This window comes from Marmota monax, unplaced genomic scaffold (assembly GCF_021218885.2).
Source record: "Marmota monax isolate L192 unplaced genomic scaffold, Marmota_monax_Labrador192_F-V1.1 WCK01_AAM20220418_F8-fsc00051, whole genome shotgun sequence".
Classification (NCBI taxonomy): Eukaryota; Metazoa; Chordata; class Mammalia; order Rodentia; family Sciuridae; genus Marmota; species Marmota monax.
The window spans coordinates 336,414-353,981 of NW_026695202.1; the positions used below are offsets into that span (position 1 = coordinate 336,414).

At 38.3% G+C, this 17,568-nt stretch overlaps 1 protein-coding gene and 1 pseudogene across 1 annotated transcript in view; one reads left to right on the top strand and one right to left on the bottom strand.

Annotated features, from left to right (window-relative positions):
- The window catches only part of Slc5a8 (solute carrier family 5 member 8), a 48,249-nt gene extending 37,152 nt beyond the window's left edge, over positions 1-11,097 (bottom strand). Inside the window, exons 1-3 of the mRNA XM_046429726.2 lie at positions 10,326-11,097; positions 5,002-5,067; positions 2,984-3,035 (exon numbers count right to left, since the gene is read on the bottom strand). Coding sequence (XP_046285682.1) covers positions 2,984-3,035; positions 5,002-5,067; positions 10,326-10,676 — 469 coding nt within the window. The 5' untranslated portion in view covers positions 10,677-11,097. The remainder of the gene's footprint in view (positions 1-2,983; positions 3,036-5,001; positions 5,068-10,325) is intronic.
- A 4,611-nt stretch (positions 11,098-15,708) lies between these two features.
- On the top strand, positions 15,709-17,125 carry LOC124082997 (threonylcarbamoyl-AMP synthase-like; annotated as a pseudogene).
- Positions 17,126-17,568: the final 443 nt, after the last annotated feature.

Sequence of the window (17,568 nt, forward strand, 5' to 3'; positions counted from 1 at the left end):
TTCCAACATTAACAGTGCAGTAAAAAAAAGGAAGAGAACTACGATGCAGAAAGATTAGAAAATAAGTAAAAGTGTCTCTATACATGAACAACATAAAAATCCTAAGAGATCCCAGCAGCTTGGAAGGCTGGAGAGAAGTATTTGAAGTTTAGATCCAGCCTCAGCAATTTAGCAAGGCCCTAAGCCACTTAGTGAAACCCTGTCTCAAAAATCAGAAAATTTTAAAAAGGGCTGAGGATGTGGCTCAGTGGTTAAGCACCCCTGAGTTTCATTCCCTGGTATCAAAGAAAAAAAAAAAGAAAGAAAAAGAAAAAGAAAGAAAGAAACAGCAGCAAAAGAAATCCTAAGGGATCTCCACAGATGAACTTGAATTTAAAAGTAAATTTGGCAAGTTCTTATGATAGACCATAAAAATCAACTGCCTTTTTATATAATTGCAATAAATAGTTGAAAATTATATTATGAAGCATACTATTTGTAATAGTATAAGAATCAGTTACCTAGGAATAAATCTGAAAACTATGCCCAAGACCTAAATATCAAAAACTACAAAACATTACTGCAAGAAATTTTAAAAGACCTAAGTAAATTGTTGGATCACCATATAACCTATTGAAAGAATGTCTGCTTCTGTCAAGTGTCAGTTCAAGTTTTCTGTCCATCTTTTACTAGATTATTTGTCATTTTAAATTCATGAGCCAATAAGCTCAACAACAGTAGTCATCAGGAAAAATACAAATTAAAACTACAATACAATAACATATAATACCTACTAGAATGGCTAAAATGAAAAAAAATTAATTCCAAATGTTTGCAGGTAGGTTGAATGACTGAAATTCTCACATAGTGTGGAATGGGATGTAAAATGGTACAAACATTTGGAAAGCTATTTGTCAATTTCTCCTAAATTTCATACATATACCTAACCTGAGTTGGGTCAGAATAGATGTATGTTTAACTTTACACCACTTTCACGTATTTCTTTTCCAATAGGAATGAAAATAGATGTCTAAAAACAAAACAAAACACACACACACACACTCACACAAGCACACGCCCCACACACAGTGCCAGAATGTTCTTGGCATCCTTAAAACTGGAAACAATCAGATGTCCATCAGTGGGGGAGTAAATAAACAGATTTTGGTAGATGAAATACCACTAGCAATGAAAAGGAATGAACTATCAATACATGAAGCAACATGAATTAATTTCAAAACATTGTGCTAACTGAAGAAAACAAATACAAAAGGGTTCTATATACTTCTACTTAGATAAAATCTAATACCAGGGAAAACTAATTTATGGTCATAAAAATCATTTAGAATTAGGAAGCATTAATAAAAATCAAAATTTCTGGGATTCAATGATGAAAATATTTTAGATCTTGAGCTGGATGGTAGTTATGGGACTATGCACAACTGTTAAAATTCACCCAAATGTATACTTGTGCCCTATACATTTTATTACATATAAACTATACCTCAATAAAAAACTGGTTTTCAATTTTAGAAAAAAGATATATTCAACAGATATATCAATTAATTGCAATTATACAAGCTTATTTGGATCCTGATTCTAATAAACACTGAAAAAAAGTCAGGGAAATCTAAACACTGACTTAATATGAAATTAAGAAATTAATTTTAATGTTTTAAATATGATGATGGTACAGTTCTCTTTTAAAAACAAGCCCTTGTTTTTAAAGACATACTGAAGTATAAATGAAATAAGATTTCCATTTACAGCAAAATAATCTAATGAGGGAAATAGGGAGTGAATTAAAATTGACCATGAGTTGATAATTATTAATGTAGGGTGGTGGGTACATTAGGATTCAATGCACTATTCTCCCTATTTTTTTGAAGCTTTCATAACACCAAAAGAACATTAAAAAAGGTTTCACCTAGAGAATATTTAATTTCAATTCAGTTAAATGATTTTTTACTTAGCTTCTGTTGCACACCAAATACTGTGACTATGTCTTTAAAACTCTAACATCTTTAATTACACTTAAAATCAATAGGTAACTTATGACGTTTATAGCTCAGTTCTTGACATTGGAAATAATCCACTCCTGATGTAGGTAATATTGACACTAAACATGCCTAGCATTCGGAGTTCAAGAGCATATTCTATAATGAAACTCTTCTTTTATATTGATACTGTTGCACTTTGTAAGTGTAGGTGATAATAACTATCAGATTCATCATAAAACAAAGAAAACAAAATAGGGATTTAGTAGGTTTCCTCTATATTATATTAACTCCAGGAATTGCACCACATTCTTAACCATCACAAGGTCCACTTGTCCATTTCACAAGGAAGTTTTAGAGATAAACTCCCTTCCAACTGATACGAATTCAAAGGACATGGGGTTTCCCCAAAGCCTTTTGAAAATATGAACCTTTGCTTTAATAAACTCTCCCAATCTCTCTGTTTTTGTCAACTCAAATCTAGAATCTAGGGAATCTGTTGATCAATATGATCTTCATAGGTATTTTATGATAATACTGTAACCGTCTGTCTTCTTGTCACTAGGAACCCGATATTTCCAACCACAGAGCTTTCTTTTCCATATTATGAGTAGAAAAGCTGCCCTCCCTGCCAGATTTTACCATGGACCTGAACAGTACACTCTTGGAAATGGACGCCAGGTAATAGACACAAAAGAGAGAGTTCAGTCATTCATGATGTAACCTATAGGGGGCGTTTGTTCTGAAGAAATGGCTGCTGGACACATCCCAGAGTGACACCACCCAGTGCCAGGCTGCCCTGTTACTAATTATAGACATTCTGGAGATATTCATCCAGAAACCCAAAGAAGCTAGTATAGGCACTAAACCACCCTACTCTTCTCATAAAGCTAATATGGGTAACTGGAAATATTTCTGCATCTCTCCATCTTCCCAAAGAGAAATTAGGGCTTACTGAAAATGAATCCTAAACTGGGATTTATGTGATTGGGTGATCTAAAATGTACCTTGATTCAAAGCCAGGGCAGGAGCATAAATAACAATTCCAGTATAAAGGATCTAAGAGGAAAAAAAAAAAGAAACTCAAATGAATTACATATTAACTACAAAATAAAATATTGATTATTCCTGTAAAGTCAATTATGAATTAAAACAGCAGTTTCAATATATCTAATAAAATTCAAATAACTTGAAAAATGTTAAGTAAGTTTAATTGTTCTTTGGTGGTATAGTCACACAAAAATCATTTATGAGCAGATTTTTATAAAAATACAATTTTTCATGTGGTGATTTGTGCAAATGTTCACTGACCCATCAACTCAAACTTGAAATAAATTTCCCTAGATTTAAAACAATTAATAACGAATAAAAACTATAACTTTAGAAGAGAACACTCTTAATCTCCAAACTATTGCTAATCACCATCTAATTGATGTTTTAAAAAGTAACATTTTAAAAAAGTATCCAGTTTAAAGTTTTAAGTTTGTGTGTACATAAATTAGACCAAGTGTAAATTTGCACTAAAAACTCTGAAAGCCAACAAAAGCCACAATCCATCTTTTTTATATTATTTTTCATTCATGCATTCAACTTATATTTATTGACCTGTGTACACTTGTTGGATGAATTCAGTCTTTCTCAAAATATCAGTTTCATTGCATTGATCTTTTAAGTATATCACACACAGGCTAATTCCAAGAGTATTCCATAAAAACACTTTATAGTAAAAACATATTATGTACCATCTGAATGTTTGATCATACTGCATGGGTAGGTATACGGAAATAAGTCCTTTAAGTGGGAAGTGATAAATCTCTTCTTTTTGCAAGACTGAGCCAGCTTTCCAAAGTCATTATTCTGTCCAAGCTGAAGATATGAATGAGACAGGCTGCCTTCCTAATAATGGTTCCCACTTCTTATTTCTGTTGACATTTTTAACATAAATACATAGATTTCAGCAGTTGACAAATGCAAGCTACCAGCCTTCAGCTCTGTATCAGAATCCCTGCTAGATCCTAAAAAGCACTTCTTTACTCTGCAAGTATTAAGAATGGATAAATTTTAAGTGACATAATTTGCAAAGATATAAAATGGAATGGAGTTAAATAACTTAGAAAGACACTCTGAACTGCTGGAGCAAATGCTTCAGAAACGTTTGATTGGAGAAAGAGTATTGTTATTAGGAATAAGAATGAAAACTCCTTCCTCAATCTGGATGGGCGAACTCAGGCTTTAAAGTGCTTAACTGCCAAGAGGAAGATGGATGTAAATGATGAGACAATGACTATGAAAATCCTCCAGCAACCGGATGTAGAGTAGGAAGTAAAAACATATCACTGACTGCATGGCAAATCCTTGCTTTCCATTTGTGTCAACCAGTAAATCTATACTTGCATAGTCTTGAATTACTGGATTGTGTATCTGTCTTTAAAAACTCCTCCAGAGCTTGTGATTCTACTGCTTTGCACTCTGAGGGACTGCTTCAGTTGGGTCTTATAGTACAATATTTTAAAGAGCACTGATCCTTTTCTAAAGTATGCTTTCAAACAAATAAAATTGTTTCCTAATGTCTTACTATCAGTTTTTTTCATATTTATTGCACAACATGTTGAAAAAAAATACTGTGAAACATACAACTTGTTTTCCCTCTGTTAGAATTCCTACTGTCACTGACCACAGCTCCCTCAAATATCTTTGCCATCTAGTAATGCCCTTACTGTCGGCTTGGTTGAGCAGGAAAGGGGAAGCATGTTTTCCTAAAGCAATATAGCTGTTGCTTGATCAACACAATATTTAAATTCACTTAAATCACTCCCATTTTCCATAAAGTAAAGCATTTGCTGCAACACCGTTTAATAATTTTTAGGTTTAATATTATATACTAGTAAAGTTTTTTTCTTTTTCATTTTCTCATATTTTCAACATCTCTTTATTCTCATGTTTCCTGAGTAAGGCTAACTCAAATGCCATGGATAAAAAATATTTTATATGACGAGAGAAAATAAATTAATGGAGAGCTACTTACTGTTTGAACAATGAAGAGGACTGTTCCACAAAGTCGAACACATCTGTTAAATCGAAGTTCTAAATACTATTGCCAGAAAAAGAAAAATAGTTATTATGTGAATCTTCTGAAAACTATTTTTAAATCAGCAGCTTAAGAGGTAAAGAAGATTTCAGTTAGAAATCTGAAGCAAATTTATGATGACTGATTTGTATTCTGTGTTTTTATTTTATTTAATATTCTTTTCATGAAGCAAAATTAACTCTTGGTTTACAGTACAATTCAATGGTTTTTAATACATACATATTTGTGTGATCTCCATCATAATTGGAATAAAAATAGCTCTATCACCCCCAGAAAACTCCCTCATGCTTGCCCCTTTCTAGTCAAGACCTTCTCAAATCTCTAAATTCTATTAACCATTGATCTGTTCTCCATCCCTAGATTAGCCTGGAAAGATAAGAATGAAATTATATTTGGTTGTTTTTTTGTTTTGTTTTGTTTTGTTTTAAGAGTAAGGAATCTTGTTCTCTCCTTTCTCTTAGCATCCGATCTGTACATTTCCTTTGATTCACTTGGGGAATCAACCCTTTCCTATAGTAGATAACTGTGATGGATCTGTCAGGTAAGGTCCCCAGCCTCTTTTGAGCAAGAAGAAGTCACATGATGCCACTACAGCTTCTGAGATTCTCCTCTCAATGGAAGGGAAGAAACAAAGACTGAAAGTGATTGGAGCAGACTGATCCTAAGGGTGGGGTGGGGCCAATGGCAAAAGGAACCTTCTGTTTCTGTCTTTACCAAGACCTACTTACTCTTGTTTTTTATTCTGTTTAATGAACTACCCTCATGTCCTTGTGTGCGTGCGCGCACACACACACACACACACCTTTTTTTTTTTACTTATAGCACCTGTCAGATTCTGTTCAGAGCCAACAACCCTGCCAATTTCTCCTACCCTCCTTGAAATCTGCTATATCTTATAACATAATCTGCTTATTTTCTATACTATGTAGTATATTACAGAATTAGAATGCAGAGCTGAAGTCCAATATATTTAACCTAAATAACATGACTACACACAGAGACAAGTTTAAGGCTGACAACAGTCTTATCATATACAGGGGGCAAAAAGAGGAAAGAAAACCAGCATTAGATAATAATCAGAGGAAAGACAGCTGAGATTTTTACTCCATAATCACAGCTAACACTACAGAGACTTGCTGTGTACATTTTCCTCCCAATAACTCTGTGAGGCAGGAACTATGTATAAGCCCATGTTAGAGAAGAGGACACTGGGGCTCAGAAAGGACACCAAGACTGCAACCTAATTATTGACAGGACCAATGCACAAATTTATAGTCCTCAGTGTTGGGATAACCACACTAAGTAAGCAATCTGACCGGGTGTTTAAGACTTCTAGGTAAATAGGTGACACTGACACATAATAGGACCTTTTAAAAGGTAACAAATACACAGCTCATGTGCAAGGACTTTGGGAACAGAGTTCCAGCTACTGATCCAGTCCCACTCCTAACTCATGAGCTTGAGGCAAGCACTCTCCAAATCTCTGGTTCTTTCTCTTGAAAATGAGGATTATAGTAACTCATCTTTCCTTTCTTAGTTTGTGGGGTTTTGGAGACTATCCAATGATATAAATGGATGGTGAAATAACTATGCATTTGAAAATAGTATGTTAAGAAGCTAGTGGAATCTAAATCCATGAACCTTGTCAATTACATGTATCAAATTCACTCAAGGACTTTTTAGAAGACATTTAGAGACTGGAAACAGGGCAGCATTGTTTCTTCAGAATTATTTTAGTAAAATCTCTTATGTGTGTGTGTGTGTGTGTGTGTGTGTGCGTGTGTGCATGCGCACGTGTGCGATATATATATATATATATATATATATATATATATATATATATATATATATATATAGTAATTTTTCCCCTAAAATCAGCTGATCCAGGAAAATCAATGTGCTTAAGCCCATATAAGACCAACTCAAGCTGAGCACAGTGTTGCACACCTGTAATCCCAGAAGTTGAGGGGGCAAACGCAGGAGGATCCCAAGTTCAAAGCCAGCCTCAGCAACTTAGTGAGACCCTGTCTCAAAATAAAAAATAAAAGGTGCGAGAGATGTGACTCAGTGACCAACTCAAGACAAAACCAAGAAGTCCATCAATAGTCTTGGTCAGCCACCAGTAGTTTACTAGACTGCAGAGGAAATACCTGGAGACCCAATCAGGAGCCCAAGTCACTATGCAGTAGGCTTAGAGAATTGCTCTAGGGTTTCCAGACTAACTTTGGACACTATGATTTCTTCTTTTTTTTTTCTTTCTTTCCTTTTTTTTTTTTTTTTGGTACTGGACATTGAACTCAAGGGCACTCAACCACTGAACCACATCCCCAGCCCTATTTTGTATTTTATTTAGAGACAGGGTCTCACTGAGTTGCTTAGCACCTCACCATTGCTGAGGCTGGCTTTGAACTTGTGATCCTTCTGCCTCAGTCTCCTGAGCTGCTGAGATTACAGGCATGTGCTACCATGCCTGGCCAACCTCTTTTAGTAGAAATAAATGATTAAAAAACAAAATAGAGTCTAGGACACTCAGATTTAGCTAGATCCCAAAAGATACTACAGAAGTGATCGATTGAATTAGATTCCTCAAATTTACTTCTTGCTTGTCTATGGTTCTGGAAGTTGCTAAACACCTATCAGGTATATATTTTGAAGGCAGTGATAAAATAGAGATTAGAATTGCTTGGTAACAACCAATTTTATCTATAGAAATGTAAATAGGGAATGATTTCATATCTGAGCAAGAATGCCAAGGTAACCATCACTCAATGTTACACTGCACATTCTGTATAAGTAACTCCACCTCTCAGCATTAAACTAAAAAGTATTCCACAGGAAACCTATGATGTGATCAATCGATAGGAGCACAGCATTTTGTCTAACTTTCCTGTCCCTGATTGCCTAGTAGTATAGACACTCACAATGTACTCACTAGTTCATGTGTCTTGTATTGCTTCCCTGGTTCTCTCTGCACTGGTATAAACCCTGCTCAGAGTTACAACAGACCAACTAGAGCCTGCAGAAACAGCCAGTAAGTACGCTGCTAGATGTGTGTCCATTTTGTTTCATACTCTCTTACTAGCTTAACTTACTCTGGATCTCTGTCTGCAAAACAGGGATCTGAGAGTACCTCCCTTGTAAGGATTTTTGGAGTGTTGAGTCAGATAATGTATATAAAACGTGTAGCCTAGTGCCTAGCATGAATTAAATATTCAATAAAAGTTAGTTTTTGTCATTTTTTAAGCTGGAATCCCTGCTCATTTAGCTTGTATCATTAGAAATGTGTGGGAAATCTGTTTCTGGTTGAGTTAATGTTGTAGCCCCAAAGAGGCATGGGTCAGTGATTATGAGAGCAGCATCCATCTGCCAAGACAGAAATCCTCTTGCCAGATTATTCAAACTCTTTCCAAGTTTTCAAGTTGGTCAACTACAGGTCAGAGCTCACAGATTTGAATGTGAAAAGGTACCATCAGGCACATGCATGAGTGACATAGGCCAATTTTTCATAAGCTTAACATTCCAGAATATTCTTATATCTTGAAGAAATAATCTTGAAGAAATAATGCACTTTCATGACTGTATTTGAAAACAATACCTTTATCATTTTCTCTTTTTAGATTTTTGATAAAGACATAAATGCAGATAAGAATTTCTCTACCATAAGAAAATAACTGTGCGAACACAAAAAGGCCTCAGTATAGAGAATTAGAGCAACGACTGCCTACTGGAGTTCTTGTGGCCATAGGGAAGGTTGAGCAAGCATTATCAGTCTTCTGAAATTTCAAAAGAATTCAGAATCTGGAATTTTATTTGAATTTTTGAATTCTTCTTCATCATTAAATGCTAAATTAATTTTTAAAACAATATATACACAAACAGAGGACTGAATTTGTCCTGAGACTGCCAGTTTGTCACTTCCCAGCAAAACAGAAAGTCCACCCTGCTCACTTCTGGGATGATGACTGAGCCCTTTCAGCTTTTCCAAACACAGTGACCACAGAGAGTAGGCTATGCTCTCATGGGGTGCTTCAATGTGGATGGCATCCCTAGAGCTCAGGCAGAATTTGTCACCAATACTTCTTGTGCCATTGGGGCCCAGTCCCAACACCAGTTGAACCAGCCTCACTGAGAAGTCACCTTCCAGAAATCCCAGGTTGGAGCAAACACTTCATAGATTCTAAGACAGTAGAGGCCACTGAGAAGAGAAGCCAAGCTCTTTGGATAATGGCTTAGCAGAGAAGAAACTTCAGCCTTGTCCATGGCACTGAGGGTCAGTGCTTGGGTGAAGGAAACCACTGAAGGTACTGAACTGGGTCCCACCATTCCCTTGAGATTTTATCCCACCTTCCATTTAGCTCTCTAACATAAACCAACATTCATCTTTTTGCAAAACCCTTTCCTATAGACAATTTAAGGAAACCTATACCCAGAGGGTTTGTGAAATAGAAGAAATGGTTTTCCTTAATCACTTTTCCATAGAGAGAGATGGCAAAGCTGTTTAAAACTCTTCCAGCTGTATTTTTTTCTAGTGATCCCATGAAAACTACCACCACCTCTACCAGCACCACATCAATTATGGCCAACATCTCCCCAGCACTTACTCTTCTCTAGGTATTATTCTGAATGCTATACTTTGCATCATCTTATTTAATCCTTCCAACAACTGGATGAAGTGGATAGTATTATTTTCTTTTTGAGATGAGGAAATAGTTTTAAGAGGCTAATTAAATAAGTGGCCCAAGGTCACGGGGCTAGTAGGTGGTAAAATTTGGTCTCCTTGCAGGTACTTGGACAAGTGTTAACAGGACCTTAAAAATTTGAGTACCTGCCTCTCTGACTTGGTGCAAATTCTCTAGCAGTCATCCTGGAAAAGTAAATGGGGGTTGAACAAGGATTTGGAACTAGAAGATTTATTTGAAGATGGAGGAGCTGGGACTTTACCAACTTAACCTCCCCAACGCCCCCTCCACCCTGCCCCAAAGAGTTTTAAAATCTTTCCCCTTGACAGGGAATCAAAGACGTTAAAGGTAAAAAAGGACCCTAGGGAGCAACAAGTCCAATCATTCCGTTTACTTTGGAAGGCTCTTTTTTCATTGAGCTCAGGAGAATAAATCCCAAGGTTTTATAGTCATTACAACACTTTTCCCTCAAGGGAAAGGTGACAGGTGATGAGACAAGGAAAGATTCTGATGTGATAGTGACCATTCATCCCCAAGAAAATACCTCCAGGAGCCTGAAAAGTCCCCCACCTTCCCCTTTACCTCGTAAGTGCTGGTAATCCCCAGTTTGTAGAACACCGGCAGGAAGACCTCTGCGCTGATGACCACCACAAAGAAATAGGTGATGGCGAAGATGCTGTACATGATCCCAAAACGGTAGATCTCTGCGGGGGTGCCCAGGACCGTGACAGCTGACATGAAACTGGCGGAGAGGGACAGCGCCACGGGCACGGCGGTCATTCTGCGGCCGCCCATCAGAAAGTCCTTGGAGGTCTGCTGGCCGCCCCCCGCGAAGGCGTAGTAGATGCCGATGGCGGCAGAGATGAGCAGCATGCTGGCGAAGACCACATAGTCCCACACCACGAAGGTGCCAATGTCCCGCTGCGCGCCCATGGCTTGGCGGTGGCCAGTGCTCTGCGCGGAAACTGGTGGCCCCGCGACGCGCAGCCCGCGCCCAGCGTTTTAGCTCAGCTGCCGGCGGCGCTCTCTTCTATTTCCTGAGCGCCGCGGGCTTGGTGTCCTAGGGCGGTTAGAGGCGTCCTCCAGGTGTCTCCCGCAGTCCGGAGCCTTAGAGCAGATAAGAAGGTAAGCGGAGGTACCAGCTGGTAATGGTCCCAGCACTCTCCACTGCGAGCTGCGCCCGAAGTCTGCGACTTGGGGAATCTGCCCACAGCGCTGAGCGCTCTCCAGGTGCGCGACCGGGTGGCCAGGACAGCCAACGCACCAGGGAACTCGGGCAGGTGAGAACTGGAGCCTCCTGCCCTGCCGCGTCCAGCGAATCCACCAGGAGCGCTCAGCACAAATTTTATCAAGCGACACCTGAAGGGACGCACCATTTAAATAAGCAGGGGACGGGTCGAAGGGCAATTGTCACGCCTCTAGGTTTAGCTTTCCAGTTCAACAGTCCAGATCCTTATTCGAAAGTATGCCTGGAGTTTTTAGATTGTCTTACTTGACAGGTTAATGGGTGATGCAGTTGACAACTGCAGTGCGTGAGCTGAGATCATAGTCCTTGGACAGGTAAGCAATTATAAAGGAGAGGAAGAAGTCTGTGAGATGGGTCACCTGCGTTTTTATTCAACAAACACTTCCCATCCCCGTGCAGCCTGTGATGGAAATGGTAATTTCCAACATTAATAATAACAGCTGTTTAAATGAGACTTAGGATATGACACATGCATGCCTGAAACCTTTTCCATTAACAAGTGTAATTTTTACTATTACCCTTGAGATAGGGATTATCTCCACTTTTCAAAGGAGGAAAACTGCTTTAGAAAGGTGAAGTCACTTGCCCAAGGAAATGGTGGAGACAAAGATTCTTAATGCAGGTTGGATTTCAAAGCTTGTTCTCTTAATCACAATGCTTTGTACAAAGTCCACATGTAAATATGAGTTAAAGGTAGGCACAAATGTGCACATTAAATGAAGACACCTGAAAGCATATGGAAGAAAATATTTGTTTGGGTACCAACACTTGGAACATATTTTAAGTGTCTTGCCTTGAAAAATTGTTAGCATCACATGTGTTAGATCATAAAGTAATATGACTTGGATTTTCCTCCTACAATAAGCCCTCCAGCCAAATGTGCCCAGTCGTTGATCTATTTCAGGCAGTCCTTGTCCATTTTAATACATCTTCATAATTTAACATTGCAAATCAAAACTACTCTAAGATTTCATTTCACTCCAGTCAGAATGGCTGGATTGATCAACAATCACAGAATGCCTTTAGCCTAACGTAGTGTGTAAAGAAATCTGTATCAAATTCTAGTTTTTAATAAACTGGCATTTTTTTTCTATATCATTTTCAGAAGGAAATAAAGAGGGAAATAGAAACTAAATCCAAGTAATCCAATCATTTAAACAAATATGTGGCTTGGAATTATGTCCCACCTTTGTGAAATTTACTACACCTTTAACTATTTACTCTGTGTGTGGGTAAGAACCTGTAAGAGTAATACACAGAGAAGTCCAGCTCAACTCTTATAGAAACTGAATCTGCTTCTGAAAAATTCTTTAAAGCCAATAGTCCTGGGTTGGAGCAAATATTTTATATACTGTTGGTCACCAAGATCTCTGGATAATGGCCTAGCTGAGAAGAAGCTCATGACACTGAGGGTCAGTGCTTAGATAAAGGGGAACCAGTCCTACCATTCCCTTGAGCTTTTATCCCAATTTCCCATTTAGCTCTCTAACATAAACCAACATTCACCATCTTTGCAAAACCCTTTTCTTCAGGCAACCTATATCCAGGAGATCTGTGAAATAGAAGAAACAAAATTTATCTTCTTTTGGACACCTAGCACTAAGGGCAGAGCCTCACACAGCTAAGGACCAATACACTCTCTGATCATTAGAGGCCAACTAGCTTAAGGTTAAACCTGACACTCTGGTTTTGCCACCTATTTAGCCATATTTAAGCAAATGCTTACCTCTATTTCTTGGTTTCTCTTATCTAAAATGGGGGTACTGATTCTCATCTCACAGAGCCGAAGAAGGTTAAATAAGATGATATGTGTATAGCCCCTGACACTGTTGAGTGCTGGCATTGCATATTTAGCTGCTTTTCCAATTTGTTGAGAATGGGGTTGGTACAACTTATAGCTTGGAAGTACTGATGTTAAACACAGCCTGTGATTTCCCTAATTATTTTCCCTTTGATTCAAACTAAAAAGCTGCTTCTCAGCAAAAGAAACAATCAGTGAGGTAAATAGAGAACCTATACTTTGGGTGCAAATTTTTACCATATGCACATCAGATAGAACACTAATCTCTAGGATATATAAAGAATTCAAAAATTTTAACACCAAAAAACCAAATAACCCAATTAATAAATGGGCCAAGGAACTGAATAGATGCTTCTCAGAAGATGACATACAATCAATCAACAAATATAATAAAAAAAATGTTCAACATCTCTAGCAATTAGAGAAATGTAAATCAAAACTACTCTAAGATTTCATTTCACTCCAGTCAGAATGGCAGCTATTAAGAATACAAACAATACAAACTTATTAAAGTGTTGGTGAGGATGTGGGGGGAAAGGCACACTCATCCTTTGTGGGTGGGACTGCAAGTTGATTCAGCCAATATAGAAAGCAGTATGGAGAATTCTTGGAAAACTGGGAATGGAACCACCATTTGACCCAGCTATCCCATTCCTCAGTCTATACCCAAAGGACTTAAAAACAGCATACTCCAGGGACACAGCTACATCAATGTTTATAGCAGCACTATTCACAATAGCTGAACTGTGGAATCAACCTAGATGCCCTTCAGTAGATGAATGGATAAAGAAAATGTGGTATATATATACACAATGGAATATTACTCAGCATTTTGAAAATGGCATTTACAGGTAAATGGATGGAGTTGGAGAATAAAATGCTAAGTGAAGTTAGCCAATCCCCCCAAAAAAACCAATGCTGAATGTTTTCTCTGATATAAAAGGATTTGATTCGTGATGGGGTTGGAGGGGGAGCATTGGAGGATTAGACGAGCACTATATAGGGCAAAGGCACTAGAGGGGAAATGGGGGTAGGAAAGATAGTGGAATGAGATGGACATCATTACCCTAAGTACATGTATGAAGACACGAATGGTGTGACTCTACTTTGTGTACAACCAGAGATATGAAAAATTGTGCTCTATATGTGTAATAAGAATTATAATGCATTCTGCTTTCCTATATAACAAATTAGAATAAAAAAATCCAAAAAGTTAAAAAAAGGAAACATGGCTAGTATCACTTCATGACACAGAAAATGTTACAATTATACCTATTATAAAGGGATTAAATGAATAAAATAAAGGTATTGTATCCAACTACAACTAAAAAATTAAAAAAAATAAATAAATAAAGGGATTATAAGCAAGTTGAAAAGTGAAAGAAGGACAAGATTTTGAGATTATAGAAGTTCTAAATGCCAGGATATAATAAAAATTGGTTTGGGAGTAATTAGTATTTCAAAATGTTAATAAATCAACAGCTAAATGAATAACATGAGCTGCCTTCAAATGTAAAATTTCATTGACTTGCTATCTAAATTTATTATACTATAAAAACTATATCTTCCCTTAATAAGGTAGATTATATTAGCTATAAGGTATAAATGCTCACTTTTTTGTTTCTTTCCAGAACTTTTCCACTAAGTTTAGCTTTATTTCTCTTACTAATCAATGTACTTATAAACATATATAACAACATCATATGCCTATTTATGTAGTACCTTCTAAATGCATAGTTCTCCTAAGTTTCAGATATATTCACATTTAATATTATATGAAAACTGTCAAATTAAACCAAATTTTTTGTTCAAATATCATGTTTTGGTATGTTTTTAAAGTTTGTCAAAACATCTTTTCTCCCAGAAAAAAGTAATCTGTGGCCCTTTGCTACATCTGAAAGTCAAGATACAGACATTGAAAAGGCCAACAGAGCCAAACAAGTTTTCCTGGAGTGAAATTAGGTTTGCATTTCCTCTTTTTTTTTAAATATTTATTTATTTATTTTAAATTTTCAGCGGACACAACATCTTTGTTTGTATGTGGTGCTGAGGATCGAACCCGGGCCGCACGCATGCCAGGCGAGCGCGCTACCGCTTGAGCCACATCCCCAGCCCTGCATTTCCTCTTAATCAAGTCTCATTAGTTGGAAATGTTTATTTACCACTTTTCCCATAATAAGAAAATAGGGATGAAGTTTACATAGAAAATTACAGCATTGTAATTTTATATATTATTATTTTATGTTTTATATATTATTATTACTATAAATTATTTCATGTTATTTTGGAAGATATTTTATTTGTAGAAATACAGGACTTTTTCTGGATGTCCTCTTTAATTTTAAAACAAAGGAGTTAGAAGGAGAACAATGGAAATGGACTGGTAGTTGGTCATAACTATTTCCAAGTGGAAAATGGACTAGATTGTGTTGATTTGTGCCATAGCTCATGCAAGGATAGGATCTGTCTTAAGAGCTCTTACTTTTTTAGAAAACAGCTATCTTCATTAATTTTATTATTCTCCCCAATATTGTTTTAAAATTAATGTTCTCAACCTTTCATTTAAGATAGATTCAATTGTTAAAATTTTACACAAATACTTTATTATCCCTTATCCCACCTGCTGCACAACCAGATGTACTCTCTCCCCCTCTTTGAGTCCCCTTAGCATGTTTATAGTCATTTATTGGCCTTGATAGTGGGATAGTATTACATTTGTTTTAGGGCTGAGAATGTAGCTCAGTGGTAGAGTGCTTGCCTAGCGTACCCTAGACCTTGGGCTAGATCCCCAACACTGGGGGAAAAATATCCTTTAAAAGTACTTGTTGGTCATCATTATACAAAGTACACGTATGAAGATTTGAATTGGATGTCAACACACTTTATATACAAACAGAAATACAAAAAGTGTGGTATTTATGTGTATTAAGAATTGTAGGCTGAGGGCCGCAGTGGCTGCCAGCGTGGGGTTGAGCAAGGGGCCGACGGGCTCCGCTCGTAGCGGACGCCTCCTCCGCCCGCCAAGCCCCGCTCTAGCGGCGCCGGGGCCCGGCTGTTGCGGCCGCAGCTCCTGAGCGCGCTGGCTGGACCGAGGCGCTACGGGCCGCCGTGGCCGAGCTGCGCGCCGGCGCCGTGGTGGCCGTCCCCACAGACACGCTGTACGGCCTGGCCTGCTTGGCGAGCTGCTCGACAGCACTGGACGCTGTGTACCGCCTCAAGGGCCGCAGCGAGAGCAAGCCGCTGGCCGTATGCCTGGGCCGCATGGCCGACGTCTACAGATATTGCCAAGTGAGAGTACCCGAGGAACTCCTCAAAGACCTGTTGCCAGGTCCAGTGACCTGAACCCCTTTACTCCTCTTGTAGGTATCCGGATTCCTGACCATGCCTTCATGCTGGACTTGGCCCAGATGTTTGGGGGACCTCTTGCTCTCACCAGTGCCAACCTCAGCTCCCAGGCCAGTTCTCTGAATGTTGAGGAGTTCCAAGACCTTTGGCCTCATTTGTCCCTGGTCATTGATGGGGGACCAATTGGGGATGGTCAGAGCCCTGAGTGTCGCCTTGGTTCTACTGTGGTTGACTTATCTGTGTCTGGAAAGTTTGGCATCATTCGTCCAGGCTGTGCCCTGGAAAGCACTACAGCCATTCTCCAACAGAAGTACGGGCTACTCCCCTCACACAGGTCCTGCCCATGAAATTCAGGAGAAGGACCCAAGGATAGTGCTGGATACTATGTGTCTGTCCACTGGTGATTGTCAAGGCCTCTTTTGCAGAGGCCACTGGAGCCACATCACTAGTCTATTCTTTAGGCAACACGTCTTTCTGAATGCTAGACCAGTAGCTGCTGGTTTAACCACTTTGTGGGAAGGTTATATTTCTTCTGTGGTTGCATACATCAGCGCAAAGCTGAATAAAAAGGTTAAGCACATTCCTAGGGTGGGTCTTAAATCTGATCAGTTTCTCCTCTCCCTCCCTCTCTCTTAAATTGAAAAGTAAGCTGGTCACAGTGGCTCAAGCCTGTGATCCCAGTAACCTGAGGCAGAAGAATAGCAAATTCGAGACCAGCCACAGCAGCTTAGCCAAGCCCTAATCAGCTTGAGACCCTGTCTCAAAATTCAAAAAGGACTGGGGATGTGGCTTGGTGGTTAAGAACCCCTGGATTCAATCACCAATACCAAAAAGTCAGGTTACCAAAAGCAAGGGTTTGCTGGCTCCTCAAACTGGAACCAGGTTAAAATAAAAATTGTAGAACTGCAGACCAAACATTTTCCTCCAAATCTGTGGGGCCAGTAGGGTGGTTGTGATTGCCTGGCACGGAGAGTTGTCATTTTGGCTTGAAGGGAGATTTGATTGGGGGGGGGGGGGGCTGCAAATTAAATAATACTGGAAACCAAATCCTTTTCAGCCAGTGACTTTTTCTTATTTATTTATAAAATAAATTATAGTTGATTATATGTATATGCCTTTATTTAACTCCAGTGTTTACTCAGCAGCCTTTTATCTTTGTTCAGTATGTATACCAAATGTTAGACATAACTATTGTTGGGCATTTGAGCTTTGTTTTTCTTTACTATTAAAAAATGCTATTAAACATTCTTATAGGGACTGGGGATGTGGCTCAAGTGGTAGCGCACTCGCCTGGCATGCATGCGGCCCGGGTTCGATCCTCAGCACCACATACAAACAAAGATGTTGTGTCCACCGAAAAATAAATAAATAAATATTAAAAAAAAAGAATTGTAATGCAAAATAAATAAATAACATTAGATTAGGTAGAAGGA